This window comes from Staurois parvus, unplaced genomic scaffold (genome assembly GCF_062004578.1).
Source record: "Staurois parvus isolate SC_StPar_1 unplaced genomic scaffold, SC_StPar_1.0 ptg000082l, whole genome shotgun sequence".
NCBI classification, from domain to species: Eukaryota; Metazoa; Chordata; class Amphibia; order Anura; family Ranidae; genus Staurois; species Staurois parvus.
Window position 1 is genome coordinate 12,929 of NW_028317878.1, and position 27,906 is coordinate 40,834.

General features: G+C 39.2%; 1 protein-coding gene across 1 annotated transcript in view; it reads left to right on the forward strand.

Annotated features, from left to right (window-relative positions):
- HACL1 (2-hydroxyacyl-CoA lyase 1) overlaps nt 1-27,906 on the forward strand; it is a 44,742-nt gene that overhangs the window by 11,855 nt on the left and 4,981 nt on the right. Inside the window, exons 4-15 of the mRNA XM_089669870.1 lie at nt 1,468-1,540; nt 3,828-3,905; nt 9,252-9,346; nt 11,827-11,936; nt 12,777-12,912; nt 14,297-14,402; nt 16,227-16,310; nt 16,806-16,907; nt 18,900-19,054; nt 20,789-20,947; nt 22,175-22,282; nt 26,309-26,495. Coding sequence (XP_089525996.1) covers nt 1,468-1,540; nt 3,828-3,905; nt 9,252-9,346; nt 11,827-11,936; nt 12,777-12,912; nt 14,297-14,402; nt 16,227-16,310; nt 16,806-16,907; nt 18,900-19,054; nt 20,789-20,947; nt 22,175-22,282; nt 26,309-26,495 — 1,393 coding nt within the window. The remainder of the gene's footprint in view (nt 1-1,467; nt 1,541-3,827; nt 3,906-9,251; nt 9,347-11,826; nt 11,937-12,776; nt 12,913-14,296; nt 14,403-16,226; nt 16,311-16,805; nt 16,908-18,899; nt 19,055-20,788; nt 20,948-22,174; nt 22,283-26,308; nt 26,496-27,906) is intronic.

Here is a 27,906-nt window from a genome sequence, read left to right on the forward strand (position 1 = left end):
TGTGAATGCATGACCTGGTCTTTAAATGTCCCTTTTTATAACTATAGATCTTGTAAAAACATGCAACTTTTTTCCTTTTCAATAAACTTTTATTGAATAATTTTGATATTACAAAACACAAACTCAACCACTGTCTTATGTACGAACAGAAACATAACAATAGAAGGTAACAGTCAAAAGTGGTCGTGCCCAGACGAAACATAACTGTAGTAGATGACAATGTAAATGACATGTCAAAAGAACAAGAACCTCAACCAAATAGTATGAATAAATCAGTGTAGGAGACAAAGAAAGGACTATATGCCTGTAGCCTAGTGTCTGACAATGTCAAAGGGGGTTATAGCGCTTGAAATATACAAGTATATAGTCAAGTCGAGAAATACATGGAACACATCATAGATTATAAAACATCCCTGTGGGAGAGCCATGTTTTAAGGAATCTCCCGTGGGTGTCTGAAAGAATGCTAGACAGTTTTTCATTAACCAGGAAGACATCAAGGCAGAAATGACCTTCCATGAAGGATGTAAACTGTTGTTTCCAGGCTTTTGCTATGGTTTGGTTAGCCGCCAATAGTACGTGGGTAGCCAACATGATTTGGTGTTTTGACAGGCCCGGGGGTTTTAGGTGTAGAAGAACACACCATAGGTCCCTTGGGAAGGGGCAAGTTAATAATGAATGGAGGAGTTTAAGGACCTTCGACCAGAACCGAGAGAGCATACGGCATGTCTACCGTATGTGTAGAACGTCTCCCGGAGTATTACAGCCTCAGAAACGGGTATTGGGGGCAGATGGGTGAAGATGCACTAGACTGGACCAAGTACCACCTTGTAACTGTTTTGAAGGCAGATTCCAGTGTAAGAATATTGATAGAGCATGAGGTCAGGATTATCCATATCTGTGACCAACATCCCAGGTGTTTGCAAGCATGCAACTTGTTGGTCGACCAATGTGAATGTTCTTGCCTTTAGAGGAGGGAGGCTCAGCAATATGGAGGCACTGACTGTGTCAGGAAAACAATAATGATTGCCTAGGATAATCCATTCGTTGATCAAATAAAGTACAGCATGCTCGTCCTGGAAGAGTTGCCAAGTGTCATGGAGGGGCCTATAAACAGGCACATTCTCCAAACAACCATAAACAGCCAGGCTGGGCATCCTTCTCCAATGTCTGTAATCGATTTTAAATGCACAATCCTGTACAACTGAAGTAATATAAATTGGTGTATTCTCTATGACAACTTCCTACAAATGTCACTAAAAACTTGCGTGTAAATGAAGTAAGAGCAAAAAAGACCTCCTACCACCTCCTGTTATCTTGCTCTCTTACGTACTGGCCTATTTGGCTAGATTTCATTCCGTCCTCTGCTCTTCAGTAGATGTTAGAGGGGTAATAGGTTCAGTGAGCATGCAGAATATAAGTTACTTTTTCCTTTTGAATGTTTTCATTGTTGTATTTCTTTTTGTTAGGCCTCTGATTGTCTTAGGTGGATCTTCTGATACTAACCAGGAAACAATGGGTGCATTTCAAGAGTTTCCCCAGGTACATAGTGTGTGCAAAATCTATGTTCATGCTACATGCTTATTAAACCAGATATAGATTTTGTGAAGTCAAATTTACTTCACTCTTATTTGAAGGGGATCTGTCAAAGAGTAAAATACTAGTCTCATACAGAAAGGCTGTCAGTACTGAGAAGCATCTTACAGCCACCAATCAGATTCAGACCTGCCTTGGAATTTTCAGTATCATTGATGCACAATATACAGCACATACTTCAGGATAAGTTTGTAGTGACCATTTTACATACTATCGGGATTCTGACTGCAGTGAATTGCAGAGAGCCCAGATTAAAATGTGTGTAAAACCTAACATTACAATTCTCTTATTTGCTATCTTTGTTAAATCTACCATTGAAAATGTTTTGTTATATCTGTTAGACCAGTGTTTCTCAAACTTTTTTCAGTCAAGGAACCCTTTAAAATTTTTCACAATCTCGAGTCACCTTTTAAAATTCTGTACAATCTTAAGGCACTCGTTACAAAATGTAAACAAACTAAACTAATCTAGAAATAAATAAAATGTGATGTAGTGCTGCTTGCAGAATATGAAATAAACCTCAATCCATCATGGTTGAACAAACCAAGTGAATGAACTTAATACAAAGTGCTCATAATGCTTAAATAAATGATAATGATTTAATATAGGTGTCATCAATTACTACACTCAAAGTGAACTGATCTCAAAGTGCTCCAAAAAAAAATTAGTGTAAAGTTTTTATATGATTCCAAATGTAACATAATTCAACACCACAATGAGAATCCGTGCTTAGCTTGATTCCATGCATTGATTGGTGCCATTTCTGTGCTCTCAGAACTCGCCTCCAACGCATGTAGAACTGCGTGTTTTACTGAGACAACTCCACAGCTGATCACTATCTCCTTTGGCCACTAGGGGCTATCCACTCCTCCTCCCATATGGTAGATGTTAAGGTGTCCTTGGGGTTCCACCGTTTCAATGAGTAACAGTTGCCCCTCAGTGTATCTTCCACTTAATGAGCCCTGGTTGCCGATCACTGCTCTCCCAGTCCAGTGAGTTTTTCACAAGCAGCACTACATCACATTTTATTTATTTCTATTTAAGTTACATTATGGGAACACAATTGATGGTAGCAGCAGCATGCACAGTAGCAGTCACTTTTAATATACAGTAGCACTTAGTAGGTGCAGACGTGTATTTCATTTAAACAAAACTGAGAGTTTTACAACCTTTTGCACACGTAGGACACCCAATGTTAGAGGTGATTTTATTCTTCCATAGTAAAAACACTTTTGCAAGCTGGTTCTGACTAGTATTCCATTGTTTCTCTTATTCCTCAGTTTCTCTCACTCAGCTAGTGTGTCCCCAATGCTCACAAAGAAGAGCAGGGTAGGGGTAAGCAAGCATGCTCTACAGGTACCTGATGTCCTTATGAACTGATGACATCGTTCGTTATTATGTTGCCGGCCACTAGAAAGTTGTAATGGTGCTTAATGAAAACCTGTGGTTTACGTGTAACTATAAGGCAGGCTTGATCCACCCGCTGGCTTGTGTACAATTATTGAGCAATTTTTAGGCATTTATTTTCAAGGCACCCCTGAAGAAATCTAAAGGCAACCCTGGGTGCCTGGGCACCCTGGTTGAAAAAGGCTGTGTTAGACAAAAACAGTTGATCCTTCCAGGAATCCAGTGAGCTCCTAACTTCATGTGCTTTTTGCCTATACTGCCCAGCTCATTTCCATGAACTACACTCCTCTTCCGCCTCCTGATTATAATGGAACTGAGGAGGAGGGGCAGTTCTGTTACTATTGTGAGACCTGTGGGACCCTGCATTGTTCATTGAGTATTTTTTTTTTTTCCTTTTGGATTTTGTGAGGTTTCTTGTATCTTGCTGTGAAAATTCAATAAATATATATTTTAAAAAAATCCTATATTTGGCGTACTTGAGATCAGTTCACATACCTCAAACGGGAGACCGATAATGAATATTGCTCTTTTTAGGTCAAGCATATCATTCTGGAGTTTTATGGGATAAAAAAATTAATGCTCCCCCCCAAGCTGTTCTCTAGTAGATACATTACACTTCCTTACATAACTTTTAAGCGAAATACTTCAGGAATGTTTTGTTGCCTCTTTCTCTAGGATTAAATATAATAAATTGCAATATTTGCTGTATGTTAAATTCTCAAGTATAATTTTTTTCCCTGGAATTGGGTTTGTGTGCCCCTTAGTTGACTGAGGGCTGGTTTAGGTAGTCAAGGTAAGTACCAATCTTTTTTATTTTGTATTTTAGGTGGAAACCTGTCGACTGTACAGTAAATTCTCTGCCAGACCCAGCAGCTTGGAAGCAATACCCATTGTTATTGAGAAGGTAAATTCTCTGTTATGTTGTGGTCATGTAACGGTTGTGCTAAAATATGTGTGCATACTCTTGGAGAATTGGCAATCTACAATACCATTTTTAAAGAAGTAGTTAGCAGGTAAAACACATTTCTTTTATTACATATGGGATTCATATTCGACTGTAGGTCATATCAATAAGTGATTGAATAGTATGACTGGCATATTCAAGGCTTTGGATATCTTTTTATATCCTTTTCCATCTTTAGAAAGTTCCATCACCTTTTTACACAGGTCTTGACAGTTCTTTTCTGCTCCCCATGGCTCAGTGCGACCATGTGATCGCTAACAAACGCATTAACTATTTACAGTGCCTTGAAAAAGTATTCATACCCCTTGAAATTCTCCACATTTTGTCATGTTACAACCAAAAACGTAAATGTCTTTCATGTGATAGACCAACACAAAGTGGGACATAATTGTGGTGGAAAGAAAATTGATAAATAGTTTAACCTTTTTTACAAGTAAATATGTGAAAAGTGTGGCATACATTTGTATTCAGCGCCCCTGAGTCAATACTTTGTAGAACCACCTTTCGCTGCAATTACAGCTGCAAGTCTTTTTGGGGATGTCTCTGCCAGCTTTGCACATCTAGAGTGACATTTTTGCTCATTCTTCTTTGCAAAATAGTTCAAGCTCTGACAGATTGGATGGAGAGCGTTTGTGGACAGCAGTTTTAAAGTCTTGCCACAAATTCTCAATTGGATTTAGGTCTGGACTTTGACTGGCCCATTCTAACACATATGCTTTGATCTAAACCATTCCCTTATAGCTCTGGCTGTATGTTTAGGGTTGTTATCCTGCTGAAAGGTGAACCTCCACCCCAGTCTGAATTCTCTAGCAGACTCTCACAGGTTTTCTTCTAAGATTGCCCTGTATTTGGCTCCATCCAACTAAACATCAACTCTGACCAGCTTTCCTGTCTCTGCTGAAGAAAAGCATCCCCACAACATGATGCTGCCACCACCATGTTTCACAGTGGGGATGGTGTGTTCAGGGTGATATGCAGTGTTAGTTTTCCGCAAAACACATGTATTGTTTTGCATTCAAGCCAAAAATGTAAATGTTGGTCTTATCTGGCCAGAGCACCTTCTTCCACATGTTTGCTGTGTCCCCCACATGGCTTCTCGCAAACTGCAAACAGGACTTCTTATGATCTAATAAATCCTTTTGTGGTACACATAAATCCCCAAAATTGTGTTTACATAAATCCACACTCAATTCTGTCTTAAAAAAATAAAATAAACCCAAAAATATAAAAATTATATATAAAAATTATATATAAAAATTGTGTTCAATAAACCCAAAGTGTCCAAGTTCCAAAAATATTTTTTCCTTTCAATCCAATAAAGCAGAAATTGGTTCTAAGACTCCATGATCACCTCAAAGAAAAAATAGAAAAAGGAAATTCATAGTGTATTACCCTTTTAAAATATGTATATATATACTTCACTCTGTGCACAACACAAAAAACACACTCAAAATTATTTTGTGCAAAATAAATCCAATATATATCACAATCCAAATAGGTGAATAAAATTAAATAAATTAAATAAAACCCAAATCGTGAAAAAACGTGATCACTCCAATCACAAGTGAATAGTGATACTAGGTACTAGTACCCTCTAAACTCCAGCCAAAAGTGATGCTAGGTACTTTTACCCTCTTGCAGTATTTTCAAGCATGAGCTGACATAGGAAATCTGTATCTCTCAATCCTACATTTTCATAGGTTTTCCTCCCAACTCCTCATAAAAGCATAAAAAGGCTCTTAGGCAGAATCCATAAAAATGGACAAAATTTAATAGTAACTCACATATAAAACAGGGATATCCAGCTTCACATATTCCTCTTTCAAGTTTCAGGTTGAAAAACACATGTTTCCAACCAACAAAATGGCCGCGGCGACACTTCCGGTTAGCGTGCGTGCGAGGAATATGTGAAGCTGGATATCCCTGTTTTATATGTGAGCTACTATTAAATTTTGTCCATTTTTATGGATTCTGCCTAAGAGCCTTTTTATGCTTTTATGAGGAGTTGGGAGGAAAACCTATGAAAATGTAGGATTGAGAGATACGGATTTCCTATGTCAGCTCATGCTTGAAAATACTGCAAGAGGGTAAAAGTACCTAGCATCACTTTTGGCTGGAGTTTAGAGGGTACTAGTACCTAGTATCACTATTCACTTGTGATTGGAGTGATCACGTTTTTTCACGATTTGGGTTTTATTTAATTTATTTAATTTTATTCACCTATTTGGATTGTGATATATATTGGATTTATTTTGCACAAAATAATTTTGAGTGTGTTTTTTGTGTTGTGCACAGAGTGAAGTATATATATACATATTTTAAAAGGGTAATACACTATGAATTTCCTTTTTCTATTTTTTCTTTGAGGTGATCATGGAGTCTTAGAACCAATTTCTGCTTTATTGGATTGAAAGAAAAAATTTTTTTGGATCTTGGACACTTTGGGTTTATTGAACACAATTTTTATATATAATTTTGATATTTTTGGGTTTATTTTACTTTTTTAAGACAGAATTGAGTGTGGATTTATGTAAACACAATTTTGGGGATTTATGTGTACCACAAAAGGATTTATTAGATTGTATACTTTCTAGGGAGAAAGTTGTGATTTTGTGTGAAGGGTATAATATAGGAGCTTATTGACTGAGGACTTCTTATGGCTTTCCTTCAACAACGGCTTTCTTCTTGCCACTCTACTATAATGGCCAGATTGGTGGAGAGCACGACTAATAGTTTCTCCCACCTGAGCTGTGGATCTCTGCAGCTCCTCCAGAGTTACCATGGGCCTCTTGGCTGCTTCTCTCTTGCCTTGCCTGTCAGTTAGGTGAATGGCCGTGTCTTTGGTAGTTTTGCAGTTGTGCCATACTCTTTCCTTTTTTGGATGATGGATTGAATGGTGCTCCGTGAGATGTTCAAAGCTTGGGATATTTTCTTATAACCCTGCTTTAAAATTTTCCACAACTTTATCTCTGACCTGTCTCGTGTGTTCCTTGACCTTCATGATGCTGTTTATTCATTTAATATTATCTAACAAACCTGAGTGATTCACAGAACAGCTGTATTTATACTGAGATTAAATTACACACAGGTGGACTATATTACTAATTAGGTGACTTCTGAAGGCAATTGGTTCCACTAGATTTAGTTAAAATGTGAAAAATGTCAAGGGGTATGAATGCTTTTTCATGGCACTGTATACACACACTAATTACAATTTTAAAAAGTCATAGATGTGGGAAATTAACCTTTACTTGCCATTTTAACCAGTGTGTCACCTCGTATGTCTGTATCAAGGCCAAACTTTCTAGGTTATGCAAATATTTGATCAGAGCCATTTGGATGATTTCTGTTTATCATTATGATTTAAAAAAGCAGCCAAACAACTATGTGATAATAAAATAGCTTCATATGATCAATATCTTTAACCACTATCCTACAGGGCACTTATACCCCCTTCCTGCCCAGGCCAATTTCCAGCTTTCAGCGCTGTTGTACTTTGAATGACAATTGTGCGGTCATGCAACACTGTACCCATATGAAATTTTTAAAAATGTTTTGTGACAGAGCTTTATTTTGGTGGTATTTAATCACCTGGGTTTTTTATTTTGTTTCTTAAACCAAAAACCACAGAAAATTTTGAAAAAAAAAAAAGTTTTTTCTTAGCTTTTGTTATAAAATTTTGTAAATAAGTGATTTTTCTCCTTCACTGATGTGCGCTAATGAGGCTGTAGTGATGTGCACTATAGGTGGCACTGATGGGCACTGATGAGGAGGCACTGGTAGGTGTCACTGATGGGCATTAACAGGCATCACTGATAGGCACTGAAAGGCAGCACACATGTGGCACTGTTAGGTGGCATTGACTGGCACTGTTAGGTGGCACTGACTGGCACTGTTAGGCGGCACTGATATGCAGCACTGACGGGCATTGTTAGGCGGCACTGATTCACACTGATAGGCGGCACTGACTGGCACTGATAGGTGGTACTGACTGGCACTGATAGGTGACACTGATAGGCAGCTCAGATGGGCACTGATATGTGGCATTGATGTGCACTGGTAGGCACTGAATTGTGGCATTGATGTGGCACTGATAGGCACTGGCAGGTGGCATGGACGAGCACTGACAGCTGACACTGATGGACAATGACAGGTGGCACTGCTGGGGCTACACAGATCATCAGGGCACACTGATGATCAGTGCCATGATGATCAGTATACATGTCCCCTCCGAGGAATGCCGATTACCGGCTTTCCTCTCCTCTTGAGCTGTCAGCGTGACAGCTCGTGAGGAGAGAAATGCCGATAACCAGCATTTCCCTATTTACATGTGGTCAGCTGTGATTGGACACAGCTGATCACATGACCGAGCCGACATCTTCTGCTCTTTCCATTGATCGGTGATCCGCTGTGTCCGAGGGACACAGCGCTCCGCCGATCGCTGCGCTGGGCGCTCCGCCGATCGCTGCGCTGGGCGCTCCGCCGATCGCTGCGCTGGGCGCTACGCCGATCGCTGCGCTGGGCGCTACCGGAGCCGCGCATGCGCTGTTAGAATGAGAGGATGTCATATGACATCCTCCCAGAACGAGAGAACCGCCTTGCGCCTGTCATTGTACTATATGGTCGGCGAGAGGCGGTTAAATTAACATTTTTTGGCATGAGCGGTCAAATTTTCAATATTAATGCCAAAATTTCACAAATTCTGCCAGAGTATTCAAACTTTTGAGCACAGCTATATATAATCAGTATTTTATTGTATTAGGCCTCATGTACACGGGCATAAAAAATGCATTTTAAAGCATTTTTTTTGTTTAGGGATCTTTAATGCAGATGTACTGTTTTCAACTGGGACATGCACACAGGCACGTAAACGTGCTCTTTGTTCCGATCCAAAATCAAAAAATCTGCATCTGAGGGTATACATTTTACGCACTTATGAGTGTAAACATATGTACATGTATACCAGATGCAGAGAGTGCATTTTTATTGATTGGAAAAAAAAGCAGAACGATTTAAGACTAAACTTTTTCACGTTCTAAGAAATGTATCTAAAGGCAAGCATTTTACTGATCATTTATACAAGAACTTTTTTGATCTGGAAAAACCTTCCCTCTGTGATCAGTAAAATTCTTTTGGTCGTGTGTATGTAGACTTCGTTAATATATGGGTCAGTTTGTTTACACTTTGAATTGGTACACTATTCAGTGTAATTTGTATGTCTTGCTGATTTGGGCTTCTCTATTCTACACAATCCTCTAAGGGCTTATTTATTTATTTTATTTTCAGGCTGTAAGAACAAGTATATATGGCCGCCCTGGTTCTTGCTATGTGGACATTCCTGGAGACTTTGTAAACAAGATGGTTGATGGGAGTGAAGTCAGGTAAGTCCATACCTCAGGAAGGTTGGGGGTGTTATTACTTAACCATTAGCTGCCCGGCCAATAGCCGTTTGGCGGCTGGCAAAATGCTTTAGCTTTCCGGGTGGACGCCACATGGCGTCCTCCCGGGCATGCGCAGTTTGCACGCTTGCAGAGCCGTGCAGCGGCGCGATCTGTCACCGGCCGTGTACCTCGGACACGGCCAACGACAGATCTGAGTATCAACCCCCGTTGCTGGTACCATGTGACCAATCACAGCAGGTCACATGACAGTTGTATACAATGGATGGCTTCATTCATGCCATCCATTGTATACTAGTGTCTAGCTGTGAATGGTCACAGCGATCACATGCACATGTCATGTGATTAGCCGTGGCCAAATCACAGCTAAGCACAAAAAAAGAAAATTAATGAATCGATGTCATTCAATTAAATGCTTACTTATAGCAAAGTAATTCTTTGCTATAAGCAAATTGTGTAAAAAAAAAAAAAATAAATAAATAAATAATAATGATCACTTCCCCAAAGTAGTACAGTGTTACTATGGTAACATTATACTACTTTGGTCATAGTGAAATATGAAAAAAAATCTTTAAAAAAAAGAAATGTAATAAAAAATTAACAATAATAAAAAAATGTTTTAAAAATTATATATATATTTTTTTTTTCGTGCTGTTACCAGTCGGTGTCCCTGATGACCGCCATGCCAGTTGTATGAAGATGCTGTACTGCACTGGTGACAGTATGTAAAAAAAAAAATAGTGAAAATAATTTTTTTTCATTTTCCGAAAAATTATGAAAAAAAAATACAACTTCAAAAAACTCACCATGCCTCTTATGAAGTACGTCAGACTGTCTACTTTGGAAAAAGGAGTCATTTGGAGGATATCTGTTCTTTTCTGACATTCTTGGACCTCAAGAAATTAGATTGGCTGTCAGCACTTCAGGACTGATCAATTTTCAGATAGTTTGTGAGCTCTATAACTTTCCTACAAACTAAAAAATACATCCTAATTTGGGTTATTTTCACCAAAGACATGTAGCAGAATACATCTTGGCCTAAATTTATGAAGAACAATTATTTATTTGCAAACTTTTATAACAGAAACAAAGAAAAACGTGTGTTTTTTTTTTCACATTTTCTGGTCTTTTTTTGTTAATTTAGTAAAAAAATAAAAACCCCAGTGGTGATTAAATACCACCAAAAGAAAGCTCTAGTTGTGTGAAGAAAATTATAAAATTTTAGTTTGGGTACAGTGTTGTATGACCGCGCAATTGTCATTCAAAGTGTGAGAGCGCTGAAACCTGAAAAAATGGCCTGGGCAGGAAGGGGGTAAAAGTGCCCGGTATGGAAATGGTTAAAATAGGATTTCCTAATAGTTTTTGTTTATTGAGATGTCTGAATGCTAATTTGCAATCATGCTGATTACAGTTTAGAGCAGAGTCTTGTGGGTCATCTATGTGTCATCTATATATTTGTCTGTACCTACCAGTGCTGACAATTGAGTTTCTCCTTAGGCTGGCCATAGAGGAATCCGTGGTTTTTTGTTTTGTACAGTAGATTGACTGCTTGACCACAGTGGCCATACTTGGATCGAAATTTCACCGGTCCCTGCTGAACTGGCTGAATTTCAATCCATGTATGGCCAGCTAAAGTCTCTTTTCTCTGTTTTTGTATTAATCAGATAAACTTTTATTTGTTTAGTATTATTTCTAAAATATATATAACAACCCATGTTCCTCTAATATAGATCCTCTCTTGTCGCACTTATCTGTGCAGTATCCAAATACAGGCATTGCAGTGTCCAAGTACATCAGCTGAGTCAACAGTAGAGAACACTCATGGTCTATGACTTAAAGCAGAACTTTGCCCCACTTCATGTCCTCCCCCCATTCTTCCTTTTAACACATTTAATATCTGCCCCCACTTCCGGTCTGATTGCCTAGGTGATTCACCTGGAAGTTACCCCGAACCGCACCCAGCCCAACGCTTGCAACCTCATGGGACACATCACAGATCCCAGGAGGCTGCGGGACTATTTGCACAGCAAGTTCGTACATGCACAGTGGGAAAGCTGTCTGTGAAACTGAGACACAGCTGGCTTCCCAGATTATACATGTCAACACAGGGGACCCAAAGCAAAGAACCGGCCTGGGTGAGGATGGCACAGGATCTTTGGACTGGTACGTGTCCTTTTATTAAAAGTCATCAGCTACAGTATTTGTAGTTGCTGACTTTTATTTTTTATTTTATTTTTTTTCAAACAGGCTGAAGATCCTCTAATAATCACAGTGCTTCCCTTACTGCTTAGAATCCATCGCTCGAGTGAGTAAATAAATAAAAGATATTAGACCAACCCTTAGGGGAAAAAAAAGTAAAAAAAGCCCTGTTATGTGCCATGCTGGCGAACGACACATACACCTCTGGTGTAGCATTCCACACTTTCATGTAGCTGAAAAAAATCTTTTTACTTTTTCTCAAGGTACACAAAATGTTTACCACGACCCATCAGCCTGGCTGACCCATTAGAAATACAGAAAGCAGTCGCTGAGCTAAAAAAAGCTCAAAACCCTCTGGTTATAATAGGAAAAGGTAAGCTATGTCTTCATATTAAGTACCAAATGCCACATTAAAAGTTGTACAGACAGTCATGTAACAGCAGGTAGCTAGTTGGGTGATTTTCAGATGTATTGTAACTGTACTGTCTCCCTTTTTTATTTTGTAAAACACTGTGCAAGCTGAGGGCACTATATAAATCCAGCATAATTCTACATCTGCAGAATGCCAATTACCCATTGATTTTAAATGCAAAATAACCTTGTATGTAACTAGTACATGGAGCAGTTGGATTGTCCAGTTGAAAGCTCATATGACAAGCACAATGATACATACATACTGTATACTTTCCATTCTTCTGCAGCTCCTGATATACGATTTTCAGCAAGTGGTTGTTTTGTGAAGGGTTAGAACCCTGTCATGTTGTTACAGATTACAGATTGTGTCCTAACTGGGAAGATTCTGTCCTCGCTGCTTTTCATGTTGCCAGTATAGGAAGTGAAAATAAATATTGCCAAAGGGGACAAAGAGTAATAGTAACTGCTCTCTCTTTTTTTGGCTATAACCTTTGTCAAGGCTTTCCTGTTGTGTGTACACGTATGTAGAAAGATTTACTTTCTGACCTAATGTCAGGTGTTAAAGCAGTGCAGACTAGAAAGAGATCCCAACACTTTAACTTATGCTGGGTGACCTTTGGTTACAGTAGTTTTCATATTTTTGTAGCTTTCACTATTTTCAACAAATACTGTATATGTCATATAATCACATATGGAGTTAAAGTTAGAAGCTGATTGACTACCATGCCCAGCTGCACCAGATTTTGCACTCCAGTTTTAGTAAATTAACCCCATGGTGTGTGTGGCTTTTTTTTTTAAGGTGCTGCATTTTCACGTGCAGAGAAGGTTATACGGAGACTAGTAAATGAATGTGGACTGCCATTTTTGCCAACGCCAATGGGTAAAGGTGTTGTACCAGATGATCATCCATTTAGTGTTGCTGCTGCTAGGTCCAGGTATGTTTACCAAGGAAAGTAAAGGGTTGATTCCCATGTATATTGCAAGAACAAATCAACATAAGTGGAACACAAAGCATATGGAAAAAACAGCCTATAATTAACCGCTTCCCAACCGCCCTATAGCAGATATACTGCTACAGGGCGGCACGGGTGTGCAAAATCACGTGTGTGTGTGTGTGTGTGTGTATATATACGTGATTTTGCATCTCCGGGTAGGAGGGCGTGCGCCCTACCCGCGCCGACATTGCAGGCACGGCTGTCAATCACCGGGTCCCGGCTGGTGATTACTCACCCTCACCCACACAGTGATTGCAGAGCATCTCGGACGGGGAGGAGAACTGTTTGTATACAAAACAGTTCTGTTTGTCAGCTCCTGCACACTGCTTTGGATGGTTGTGTACAGCACAGCCATTCAAAACAGTGTACTTACAGTGAAGCACATGGACACAGCACACAGTTAACCCTTTGATCGCCCTTCATGAGAACTCCTTCCTGCCCAGTGCGATTAGTACGATATCAGTTCTTTTTTTTTTTTTCTTAAGCACTGATCACTGTATTGGTGTCACTGGGGATATCAGTGACACCAAGTCAGTTTCCCCCCAGTGTCAGAATGCCCGCCGCAGTCCCGCTATAAGTCGCTGATCACCGCCATTACTGTACTAGTAAAAAAAAAAAAATTCCAGTATCTATACTGCCATTTGTAAACGCTATAACTTTCACGTAAACCAATCAATTTACACATATAGGGACTTTTTTTTTTAGCAAAGACATGTAGCATAATACATTTTGGCATAAATGTATGACTAAATTTTGAATTTTTTTTACTGTAATATATAATTTTTTTTTTCTCAAAATTGTCAGGTTTTTTTTTTTTTTTTTTTTTTTATATAGAGCAAAAAATAAAAACTGCACAGGCAATCAAATACCACTGAAAGAAAGCTCAATTCGTGGGGGGAAAAAAGGATGTAAATTTAATTTGAGTGCAGAGTTGCATGACCATGTAATTGCCAGTTAAAGTAATGAAAAAAATGGCCTGGTCAGGAAGGGGGTTACATTTTTTCATTTGTGCCAGTAAATATGACTCGACCAGGTGAATGAGTGGACACATTTAGATGTAAAATGTTTTATAAATGAGCATTCGTTAGCAAATAAGCAACAAATAATTGACTTATCAGTTATTTACCTCCTATAACTGTACCCTATAAAGTGGGTTAAAAGGCGTAATTGAGGGTGCAAAAAAATGGTTACAATCTATTTCCTGCTTTACTATTTGACTGTTTGTCTTTCCTTTTTAATGCTGCTATATGATAAACTTTTTTCATGTTGCTCACTATATATTTTGACTGATTGTTAACTGATAATGGATTTTTCTTGCCTACAGTGCATTGCTGCATGCAGATCTTATACTGTTATTGGGTGCCAGGCTGAACTGGATGTTGCACTTTGGGCTTCCACCAAGGTTTCAGCCAGATGTGAAGATCATCCAGGTAAGATGAGGTTTGTTTGAGTATAAAAATAAAGCACAGGTTCTAATGTCATCTTGGTGTGATGTTTTATATAAATGTAAAGTTGTGAGACTTTTCACAAAATTCAGACATGCCCATAAAGGTTACTTCTTTTATTATGTTATAATAAATGTACAAATTATACAAATCAGCAGTTCTGACTTCACTCAAATTACACTTGCTGCTTTCTTCTTACCAAATAAAGAGGTTTTAGAGATCGGGACATGCAAAACTGTTAATGTACCATTTGTCTTTGAGACACCTATACTTGAGTTCCCAATTCTGCCCAACTGTTGCAGCCATTTCTAGGGGGTTGCACCACACCTCTCTCCTTTTTTTTATTCGTTTTTTTTTTTATTCGTTTTTTTTTTTTAATGGCAAGCATATTAATATTACCTCCTCTGGACAATGGTTTTGCACAGAGCAGCCTCAATCCTCTTCTGGGGTCCTCTGCCAGCCCTCCTGACTCCTCCCCACTGTTGAGCAGGGCTGCTGTTAGAAACCACAGGGCCCCATACAGCCCACCTGACAAGGCTCCCCCAAAAAAACAGTTTACTATGCTTCAGTTATGAATGAACACAGTGAGTGATCGGTACCATTTGTGTTCATTGAGCAAAGGATGGGGTTGGTAAATGTGACCTGTTTACTGGACCCTTCCCCCACTCTCCATCCAGAAGAATCCTGTTGTGTGCATGCAACTGCCAGTAGGAAGGAGAGGAGGGAAGCTGGCAGCATTGTGGGGGCACACAGGGGACCTGGGCAGCAGGGGGAAATGTATGGTGCGCAGGGAGGGTGATGGGTGCGGCGGGGGGACCATTACTAGAACCAATCCCTTGTATGGCTCTGTCTGCAGAAGCTGAAAGCCAGCGGTAGCGAGAGGAGAAGAAGCCAGCTTTCACTTGCTGCAGAGAGAGCCATGCGGGGGATCTGTTCCAGTAATTGCCCACCATTGTGCCGATCAACCTCCCTGCTCACATCCAATTCACCCAGCTGCCTAGGCACCCCTGCTGGCTTGGACCCCGTACAGGAGGACTGGTGGTGCCGCCTTAAACACGGTCCTTCTGCCAAGAACTCCCCCCTTCCCAGCAAGTGCTTGCTAAGGGGGGTACTCATGCGGGCTTGCTTTTGAGCCCAGCTGTCTGCATCCATAGACACAAACAACGGGGTCACCCCTGGCTCCCTCATCATAGGATTTGATTGACAGCAGCAGAAACCAATGGCGTTCACTGCTGTCAGTCTGCCCTGTGAGAAGGGAGAGAATACACTCTCTGTGCTCTGCGCTGGATCAAGATTGGCCAGTGACAGGTCAGTATGTAAGGGGGGGCTGGAGGGGATCCTCATTGCGAAAGGTATTTTACCTTAATGCAGAGAATGCATTAAGGTAACAAACCTTAAGGCTTTAGAACCACTTTAAGATATAATAAATCAGTGGGCTATTTAATTTCATTATTCAATTCCGTTCTAGAACAGAGAATGCATTACATTGGGTATGCTCCATAATGTGCATTAAGCTTTAAAACCACAACATTTTCATTTCTGTATGTCTAAATGTGCACATTTCAAAAAAGTATTTGCTGAAAGAGCTAATAAAGGTTTGTCTCATACACTGTAGTTGGTGCCATTATGATGGCAATACCTCAGTCTGACATATTTAAGATCCTGACCTCCTATCTCCCCATTAGTCACCCATAAAGCAAAAGGTTTTGTAGCCTAGTTTTGTCTGAGATCGTATTATTATAGCATTACGACCTAAATAATTTTAATAATGATTTTTAAACTGAAGTTATTCTCTTCTGCTCCTGACAGGTTGACATTTGCCCAGAGGAGCTTGGCAATAATGTTAAACCTGTAGCAAGTCTCGTGGGTGATATTAATGCAGTGACTCAGCAGGTAAGATGAGTCCGTTATGTCTACTGTCACTTGACATTGTACACGCTTTGAAAGCTTTTTGTGCTGCACCTATCACATTGCTACGTCTAGCTAGTCGGAAACAATTTTTACACTGGTATTTGGGCATCTGTTTGTGTGTTTTGTCCCTCTTCCAGTTCACATTGACTAAATCTGTAAATGATGGCAGCAGGATAGACGTCTCACAAGTCTTCACTAGCCTTATATCTTTAATGTGCAGTGGTTTATTCTTGATATATGATTTCCCAGACTCACCCAGCTGCTGCAAACTTTACTAAGAGTTTGCTATCTTTATTTATAAAAAATTACAGAGAATGCAGCAGTAGGAGCGAATCTACATGGTGGTGGAAATACTGAGCCAGAAACTCCAATAGACTAAAGATCTCTGTTTTTTGGCGGGCTGACATCAAATGTACAACATATAGTAATAAACTATTAAATACTGTAAAATAGACTGAATTTTTTTTTTCTGTTAAGCTTCTAGATGAGTTGCTTAAAAGCACCTGGAAGTACTCATCCACTACAGGATGGTGGAAAGACCTTAAGACGAAGATAAAAGCCAATGAAGAAAACTCAAAGGTGAATAGACAGAAAGTCTTATGATAAAGTGAACTTGTCCATAAGAATTTTTACAAGGAATTTAATTGTTTCTGATAAACAAGGAAGTTACATTCATTATATTGTAGTGTAAAACAGGTTGAATCTGCATAGTGTATAGGCATATCACATATAAAAATTGATGTACAAAAGCAAACCCATATCCAAGCAGTCTGACAAAACAATCTTGGTAATGTAATTCTCTGCAATGGACACTATTGATATTGATCTACCTTTTTAAATTAGGCATGTACACACAATTTGATTTAAATAACCGGTATTATTTATTAAAGGATAAGTTCACCTTTTTGACCAAAAATTAAAAATGCACATTTTTTTGTAGATAAAAAAATTGTGCATTTTTATTATTTTTGGTTGTGGGAGCCTGTAAAGCATTGCACCAGAGATCAGCAGATCGCTAGTGCCATGCAGGTCTCCTGCAGACCTGTCAGTACATCTGCTTGCCCATGTGGGATGTCTGGGCAAGCTAATATACTGACAGGAAGAATCCATGAACTACCATGGCGTTCCACAGCGCCGTGATAGTTCATTGAGAACTACAAGCTGACAGCCTTAGCGGCTGTTGGGACTTGTAGTTCATTCAGTCACAGAACGCTGTGAATGTATATTGTGACCGTATGGGCCTCACGCCGCCATGCTATTTTTAAAAAGTGACAGTATGGGGAACTTCACCCCACACTTCTGTCACAGGGAGGGTGGGCAGTGGCTGCAGCTTTGGGAACATGTTACACCCTTTAAAAAAAAAAAAAAGAGAAAAAAAAAAGGTGGAACCTGCAATATGTCCCAAAACTGAACTTACCCTTTTAACTGTTTCGGTTTCTCCCAACTCCTCCCAGAAATCACAAAACTTCTGTTTTCTGGTTAAAGCAAATGCTTAAAGGGAAGTTATAATGTTTTTTTATACATGCATTTTGTTTCTTTATATCAAATAACCATAAAATAAATGTAGTGCTTTAAACTGACATGAATAAAAAAAAAAAAAAAAATTACATTTGCTATATACATACATAAAACGCCCTCCTCTTTGCCACTGAAGATGGGTCAGCTGAAACTGAGGTTTAGTAAGAGAAAAATGATGAAATACAATGTCAACAAGTGAACATAAATAACATCAGTTGAAATCAGGCCTCAAACACATGTATTGATTATGGGTTTATACTTCCAGGGTGTACCAAAATGGCGGTGACCATCACCACGCTCCGCTAACAGTCCCACGCGTTACGTCACTGTTCCGTGACTTCAGAAGGGTGCCATGGTGTTTTTTGTGCACTTTTATTTAGGACGTGTTAGTTCTATTATGTTGAATACATTATTTATGTTCACTTGTTGACTATTGTTCTCGTTGTATTTCATCACAATCTATTTTGCACTTAGTTTGGTCTGGGTTCAGGCCTTTACATTTTTATGTATTATTTATGTTCACTTGTTGAATATAATAATTATTATTATAATTATTACTCACGTTGTCTTTGTCATAGTTCATATTGCACCTAATTAGGTCTGGATTAAGGCCTTTATACTTATCACCTCTGTTTTGGGGTTATTTTTTCTGTCTCCCCACTCTTCGTATTATTGTGTCCTTAGTACTATTGATATTAGCGCAACACCATTTTATTTGTTTTGTTTCCTTGTGCTAGTGGTGTCTAGGTGTTTGCAGCTTTTTTCAATAGTCCTATCTATACCTTTAGCAGCGCAGAAGGTTTTTTTCTATTCTCAACAACGATAAGCTGCCTATTTTGCTGCACTGGCCTCATACTACCTCTAGAACGTGTAAATTCAAACACAAAATCACCAGTCAATAACAAAAGACTGTTCATACTGTCTCCAGCACAGAAGCAGGTAAATGCTTTATATTGAGAGGCCAATAATTTCTGTGTTTTATCCCTTTGCTGTTTTTACCATGTTTTCTTTAGTTTCAGTATGTTGAATTAAAAGCATTCTTGGTTTGTGCAGGTTTTGGCATCACAGACAACCCTTCCAATGAATTACTACACAGTTTTTCACCATGTGAAGCAGGTTTTGCCCAGCGATTGCATTATTGTAAGTGAAGGAGCGAATACAATGGACATTGGCCGTACTGTGCTCCAAAACTTTCATCCACGTCACAGGTAAGAATTGCAGTCTACCTGCACACAATATTATATTTTTAAGCTTTTGGTTACCTGTGTGTCCACAGTTCTGAAAGGGGTAGAATGGGCAGTAATCAGGCTGTGAGAATGTTTACAGCAGGATGTAATATAGGAAAAGCAGCAGATGGCTACATAGATATCAATTTTGTCCTGCAGCTCTAGGTCCTGGTTACATATCCTTTTAAGTAATACTGGCTGCATGTTTGCATTCTCCCAGCATTTATGTGCTCCCAGTTACCTCTCCAAACCCAATATATATTGGTTAATTTTTCATCAACCTATTGTGTATGAGTATAGCAAAGAGAGATTGTGGGCTTCTTTTGATGCAGGGACGGTTGTTATTTGCCCCCTGTATTCTGTGAATTATTGTGGTTTATTTACTAAAAAGTAAATGTTAGTAAAAGGTAAACCTGTTTTACTTTGAATACCAAATCATGTGCTGGCAAAAATATTATTTATTAATTTCCTTTGCACATAACTATTTACCAGTGTTTATTATGCAAAGTGAATGTACACTTTGCTAAGTGAACAGCCTCTTCTCCTTTAGTAAGTTAACTCCATTGTCTAATATGTTGGCACTATGTAAAGGAGAAAACGAAATAAAAAATAATGAACAACATTTTTTTTCCTTCTGTATGAGGAAGGAAGCAATATCGTTTTTAAAGTGCTCATAAACCTCTGAAATGAAAAATGAATAGAGCATAATCCTCTATAGTGTGTACTAGCCTCAATCCAAAGCACCTTGCGCAATCATTATTTAAGACACCACAGAATCTGAGGAGATGGCCTTCCACCTCCTCCCCTCCCCAGCAGCACACAGAAGGTGGTTGACAGTCTCATCTGTACATGATCCCCTATGAGACTGTGTGTGGGGGAAGTGGTGTCCTTTTCTCTCCACTCATGTCCCAGACTTCATTTGGTTTTCCTCCCTGTGCTGTGTGTGACATCAGATCCTCCCTCTCTGCTAGAGCTGAGAAATAGCATTTGATCTGTGTGTTTAAGAAGGCTGTACAGAAGAGAGGGCTGCAGATAAACAGGTACAACTTATTTAGGAAAATTAGTTTCATCTCTGTGTATCACCTGAGGGTAGTCACATACGTAAGTGTGTACAACCACTTTAACTATGATTGTACTGAGTAAGGATTGTACTGCTTGGGGTTAGTGAGGTTATCTGGATGTTGAAAAAAGAAATGCTAACTAATCCTGCTGTAGCATAGTCACAATCAATATGCCAAAAGGTACCTTACAACCTCTGAGGACATTGACGATGCTTGAGGCTGAATTTATATTGTTGTAGTGCAGAAATGTGTTTTATGGATGCTTGGTGCACAACAGTGCTATTCATTCTAAATGGCACCCCAGTGCACCTTTATGGTAAGCTGCACAAAGTATGTTGACATGTGACATATCGTATAACTTACAAATTAGTACTTAAAGGGTCAACAGGAGAGTGCGCCATTCAAAATGAATAGGCTGCCATAATGCCCGAAAATGTGTTGCGTCAACTCCATGCAACGCATAGTGAATAGGCCCCCAAAAGTTCATATTTTCCTCCTTCAATTCATTCAGCCCAAAGCAATGCGCAATATGAGCATTCTAGAATTTGTGCTTTCCAAGGTATTCCCAGGTTATATCAATTTTTTAAAATATTTTTATCTTTCAAGTAGCAGAGCTGTAATTCATTATGACAGTACATTTTGTTGTTTTCTACAGATTAGATGCTGGCACATTTGGCACAATGGGAGTTGGCTTGGGATTTGCCATAGCGGCTGCCATGGTGGTAAAGGATGAGAGTCCGGAGAAGAGAGTGGTCTGTGTGGAAGGGGACAGTGCCTTTGGTTTCTCTGGCATGGAAGTTGAAACAATCTGCCGGTAGGAATCTTCTAGAAAGAATATCTTAATCATGTATTGCTGTTGCATAAAAAAATAAGCGCAGCCTTATCATAGGAATAAAAATCTACTTTTTATGTTAAGTTTACTTCTCCATATCTAAATGAAAGACACTATTGAGTAATTTTTGTAGTCCACAATTTCTATGGTAGAACTGTGGCCAGATTATGGACATTCAAATATTTACATATTCTTAACCAGCAGTAAATGAGCTTTAAAGCTGAAGTCTAGTTAAAAAAAAAAAATTGCGGGGGTACAGCACCAACATTCTGTGAATGGAGGAGTGGATGGATGACAAGAAACCCCTTACTTCATTCACAAAATGCTTTCCATTCTGAGAAATAATGCAGGGAGCTTTAATAGGGGAGGAGGGTTGGAAGAGGAGGGAAAGCATCGTGATCTTTTAATGTTCATGCACACCAGCATCTTTAGGCATTTATGCACCTAGCTTAAATTTCACTGCGCGTTCTCACACATGGAGAGTTACAAGTGCCAGAAACAGCCTGCCATACAAGTAGACTACCATACACAGCCATAGGCTTGTAAACACCAATGCTTTGCATTGACGCTTACCGATGTATGCACATCTAATACAAATGTGGAAGTTCGGCTGTACGGCAGTGTTGTGATAGTGGTTACTGGGTTATTATTTTTTACCGTGTGCTAGCTGCGATAAGGAACTTCCTTTTCATCTCACACAATGATCGCTGTGTAGGATGAAAGTGAAAGCTGCTGCTGAGCACAGCCAGTGTGTAAACCATGTGTGATTGCTGTGATTGGTCACAATGATTACATGGTACAGAGCCACTCTCATTGGCTCTGTATGTTTATTCGGTGAGCTGCACTATGCAATGGGCACATTGTGTTGTTCATATGAACACCTAAAATGAAAGTTTTAAAATGGCCTTCCATCTGCTTGGCTGTACATTTTATGTGCAACGCCCAGATGGCAAGTGGTTGATGTTTGCTTCAGGTACAGGTTTACCTTAAAAGTAGACCTATCAGTTAGTACTTTGCAGGGGGGAAGGACAGATGAAGTCCCGGGATGTCTCCAGTTCTGTGTTCTTCCATCTCATTTGCCTGCCAATATTGCAGTGTTAGAGGATAATTTGTGGAATAGTTGCCTGTGAGTGAATTTTGAGCCTGAGCATTAACAAACTTTCTTTGAATAATGCAATGTATAGACATTTTATTTTTTTTTTTTTTCAGGCATAATCTACCCATTATTATTATAGTGGTGAATAATAATGGGATTTACAGTGGGTTTGATGAAGGCACTTGGAATGACATGCTAAAGGCTGGCGATCCAGCTTCAGTGTAAGTATTCGGATGATCATGTGGATTTGTTTAAAGAAATACAGGGGGTCCCTAAAGTCTGGACAATGTGTGTGTACACTATATAAGCTCACCAGACCCCAACCCTCTTGACTTCTTTTTTGGGGGGTATGCTAAAGGAGGAGGTATACTCAATGAAAATTAGATTTGAATCACCTGAGGGAATGCATCATGAACAAATGTTCAAAGTGATATAAATGTGAAGTAACTGCATCAGGTTCATGTGAATCTTGCAAAGCGCATGAAATTTTGTGTCACAAATGTTGATGTTATTGATTAATATTCCAATGAAATAAAATGTTGAAAAATGTACAATATTTGAAATGTATTGAAAATATGCATTTTGGCTATGTGTCCAGACTTTAGGGACACCCTGTATTTAGGTACTTGAAAATTGCATCTAAAATGTATAACAAGCAAAAACAAATAAAGAACTCTTGAAGCCTTTATTTTAAAGCAATCTTAAACCCAAAACTAAAAATGTAATATAATGCAGCTTACCAATCTTTACATATAGTGGCTGTATTAATTTTCTTTTTTTAGGCCTTTTTTCCCCCCTCTGTTTTCCCTTGGTGATCTGGCCAGTAACACACCTCCTGTATGTGAGTGCCTCCACTTTGACTGAAAGCACAGAGGCAGCTTTGGACAGCAGCATTGTCTGTTTGGGTGAAGGAGAGTGTTTAGATGTAATAGCACATTTAGATACACAAAACAAATTAAAGCCAAGCTGTTCCTAGCACTCTATAATTAGTTAAAGCAAACTGTTATTTTTTTCTTTTGAGATAAAGGTTTTACATACATAAATAAAAGCTGATCATTGTAAGCACCCATGTCTGTGGTAAATAGTTTTTCATCCCTGTAACTGATAGTCTGCAAGAAAATTTGTTCTATTGAAAAACAACAAACTTACTAGCCAGATCACCAGGTAAAAATTAAAAGTTTAAAAAAGAAAACTAATGCAGCCATCACATGTAAGCATTGGTAAGCTGCAATATAATAAAATGTTTTGTTTTGGGTTTATTACTACTTTAAACTAAAGTGAAAACATAACATATTCTCTCTATATACAGCAAAGTACTGTATGTGACAGAAACATACTTGTTAATGAGTTCCCTATAGCTCTGTGAAGGGGGGGGGGGAGTGGGGGGAGAGTGTATGCGTGTGTGTTCCTTCATTACAAAATTACAGAGAATAGGTAAGTGCTTATTTTTGTACTGGGTCAAAATTTTACTTTATTTAAATAAATTATGCTCAGCTGATGAATTGGAGCTAAATGATCCACATATTTGTTATGAAAAGTAATAAAAAGGGAACTAGTCACAGAGTTAAAACCCTCTTGGTGAAATCCTTTTATAAAGTTTGAGAATCTAGACAAGGGGCTCAGTCAAATTTTATTTGCTTTGTAAGGGTGCATTCACACTTGTGAATGCACCCTGCCTGCGATAATATGCAAGAACCCCAGTGGGGGTTCCCATGAATAGCTGCAAGAGGCAACCCCATTGAAAGCAATGAGAGGTTGCCAGCACTTGCAGATAATCACAAACACTTGCATGCAACCTTTCATGCTGCGATCACATGCGAGTGATTGGTTGTGGTCTCAGTTTGCCTGCATACAGGCAGTTGTCCCTCGGGAATGCTTTCAGTCACACTTGGATGTATATCTTCTCATTTTAAAACAATTCTAGTATATGCTCCCAGCTGCCACATTATTGGGTACACATTCTGAGTGGCCACCTTAGTAAGTACACATTTTTAGTACCAATAAACTGCTGAACGTTATTAGAAACAATATTGGCTGTTAAAATAAGGAGGTCTTAAGTGTCCCAGGAAAATCAGTAAATCACACTAAGCGATGTACAATCCTCAGTGATTCTATACTCAGCTGTGATCTTAACTGTGGCCGTGACGTGGCTGAGCCTGCACAAGTGCCCCTATAGCAAGATTCTTGCTATTGGGGGCACTTGGCTGGGGCAAGGAGCCAGGACCACTGGTGGTGGACCCACAAAGACGAGGATAGGCCTGCTCTAAACCATTACACAGAGCAGGTACGTATAACATAACATGTTTGTTATGTAAAACAAAAATTCCAAGGTTTAGAATCACTTTAACCACTTGCCGTCCGGCCCATGTATATAAACGGCTGGATGGGAGCAGTGCAGGGGCGGGCGTTTATAAATGGCCTCCCCGCTCCCTGCTTGTGCGCGCTCCGCGCAGCACCGTGATCTGGTGCCTGCTGTGTCCTCTGGGCACAGTGGAACACAGATCGTTGTACGGGACCCTTTGTGTGAGGTCCCGATCATGTGATCACTGATTGGCCAATCAGTGATCACTTGAAGAGTAGTAAGTAGTGGGGCAGCACAGTGGCTAAATGGTTAGCACTTCCGCCTGGCAGTACTAGGGTCGTTGGTTCGAATCACAGCCACGGCACCACCTGCCTGGAGTTTGCATGTTCTCCCTGTGCCTGCGTGGGTTTCCTCCGGGTACTCCGGTTTCCTCCTACACTCCAAAGACATGCTGGTAGGTTAATTGGATCTTGTCTAAATTGGCCCTAGTATGTGTATGTATGAATGTGAGTTAGGGACCTTAGATTGTACACCCCTTGAGGGTTAGGGACTGATGTGAATGTACAATATATATGTAAAGAGCTGCACAAATTGACAGCCCTATATAAGTACCTGAAATAAATAAATAGTAAGCAAGATGTCATTTCTGACATCATTGCTTGCTACGTGTGAAATCTGAATGATCACAGAGGTCACATGGTACAAGGCTATTCACAACAGCCTTGTACCATGTGACAAGCTGTGACCAATCACAGCACGCACAGTATTTCTCAGTGGCTGCAAGAATGCAGCCAGAGAGGAGAAATGATTGCTTTTACACCAATAAAGGCTGTAAAAGCAATCAGTGTAAAAAAAAAAAAAAAAAATCTTCATCACCCCATACAAGTAGTACAATGTCACTATGGTAACACTGTACTGCTAGGGTGACAGTATGTAAAAAAAAAAACATAAATAATATAAAAAAAAATAAAAATGTAAAAATAAGTTTTTAAAAATGTTATAATTTTTGGTTTAAACTAATTTGGGTTTTTTTTTTTTTTTTTTTCAACTAAAAAGATAATTGAATAAATTTTGGCCAAGATTTATGAAGAAAGATTATTTATTTGCAAACTTTTATAAGAAAAACACTTTTTTTCAAACTTTTTCTTTAATATAGCAAAAAAAAAAAAATTAAAATCCAAGTGGTGAATAAATACCACCAAAATAAAGTTTTATCTGTCTCAAAAAAATGCTAAAAATTCATATGGGTGCAGTGTTGCATGACCGCACAATTGTCATTCAAAGTGTGATAGCGCTGAAAGCTGAAAATTGACCTGGGCAGGAAATGGTTAAAGAACAAAAAACGTAATTTGTATATTCAGACCTTCATCAAACTAAATATCAATTAGAACTGAGTTCTACTTTAACACAAATTTGTTTTACGCAGGTAATTTTTTTCTCATTGTATGTTTCTTCTTCTCTTGGTAGACCCAGAAGAGGTAGTCTGTGAAAATCTCTGGAGGTTAGCAGTAGCTGTGATAATGCCACCATGCTTGGTGCTAAAAGTCATTCCAAAGTCCCTCATGATCATGTATTTTTCTGATGTTTGTCAGAACAACCACTAAGCCTCTTTACCATGTCTGCAAGCTTTGTGCTGAGTGCACATCACTCCCTGCCCTTGGGGAGCTTACAATCTGAAGTCACTAACTCACATTCACACATACTAGGGCCAGACAGGATCCAATTAACCTACACGCATGTCTTTGGAGTGTGGGAGGAAATTGGGAGTACCTGGGGAAACCTATGCAGGCACAGGGAGAGCATGCACACTCCAGGCTGGGATTTGAACCTATGACCTTAGTGGTGCTATGTGGATGTGTTAACCACTTATCCAGTGTGCTATCTGGATACTAGAGAACACCAATCTTGTGCTACCACATTTTCTAATTTGTTTTCTTTTTATCAGCACACCTCCTGTTTCTTTATTGCCAAACGCCCATTATGAGCAGGTAATGACAGCCTTTGGTGGGAAGGGATACTTTGTGCAGACACCTGAGGAACTGCAGCAGGCTCTGAAAGCCAGCTTCTCGGAGAAACATCTTCCATCTCTGATCAATGTCATGATAGATCCTCAGTCGGACAGGAAGAAGCAGGTAACTCCTTTAAATACCTCTGTGTCTGGGAACTCCATCTGTTGATTGTAAGGACTCCTGATATTTTATCTGTAGGTGCAGTGAATTTACTGTACACTTTTCATGCATTAACTATGGAATCTAATACATAAGCAAAACGCACACTCTCTAATTTGTCAGCGATGCGTTACTTTCCAAGCAAGGCTCTTCTATTGAGCTGAGTATCCAAGCACACTCCTGCAAGGCTGAACTATAGAAGTTACATGTTTTCTTATTAACTTTGTAAATCCCAACTCCAGGTTTTCCACTAATAGCATATCACTCCCTTCCCAATGCAGCTTTGCCAGAATATAGTGTTTGTAATAAAATATATTTCCACTTTTGAAAAAAAAAAACCCCACTATATAGTTATGTGTCTGCAGTCCTAAATCCTGCTTGTGTGGACTGTTTTTTTTTCTTACCTTTGCTTACCTTTTGAGATGTTTCTCAGGAGAAGGTGTCATGGCTGACTGCAAGGTTTTTTTGCATTTTTGAACAATGTTAGAGTATGCCTGTCTCAAGTCTGTGCTTATTAACATTACAATACAAGAAGCATGGCAAAAGGCATGGATAGTAGGTTATATGGTTTTGAATAGCATAGTTCACACCAGTGCGGTCCGTTCCAGAGAAAAAAGTAGAATATGCTGCATTTTTTTATGCACTGAACTGTCATGGAATGCGTTAAAGCACACCAGTACGCACATGTCCTTATTTAAGGTGAAGAAAAAAAAATGGAAAAAATGCACCGGAATGCATCAAAAATCACCAGAATGCGTCAAACATGCATGCAACAACGGCCACATCCAGACTGCGTTTCTACGTTGGGAACCGGCCATTAGGCAATTGTGAAAAAAAAATGCTGTAAGGTAAGAATGTTTTCAGAAATCGAAATGTCAAACGTTTATATTTTGTTAATTGACAAAAAATAGAAAAGTAAATGAGCAGAGAAGAAATCCAAATCAATATTTGGTGTGACCACCCTTTTCCTTTAAAACGGCATCAGTTCTTCTAGGTACCCTTACCCTACCCTAGTTTTTGAAGGAACTCAGCAGGTAGATTGTTCCAAACATCTTGGAGAACTAATCACAGATCTGTGAATGTACTGCTCCTCGGATTCTTCTGTCTCTTCATATAATCCCAGACAGACACAATGCAGTTGAGATCAAGGCTCTGTGGGGTCCAAACCATCATTTCCAGGACTCTTTGTTTTTCTTTATGCTGAAGATATTTCTTAATGACATTGGCTGTATGTTTCAGGGTCGTTTTGTCCTGCTGCAGAATAAATTTGGGTCCAGTCACATGCCTCCCTGATGGTGGCATGATGGATAAGTATATCTGCCTGTATCTCTCCGCATTGAGGACACCATTGTTCCTAACCAACTGTCCAACTGCA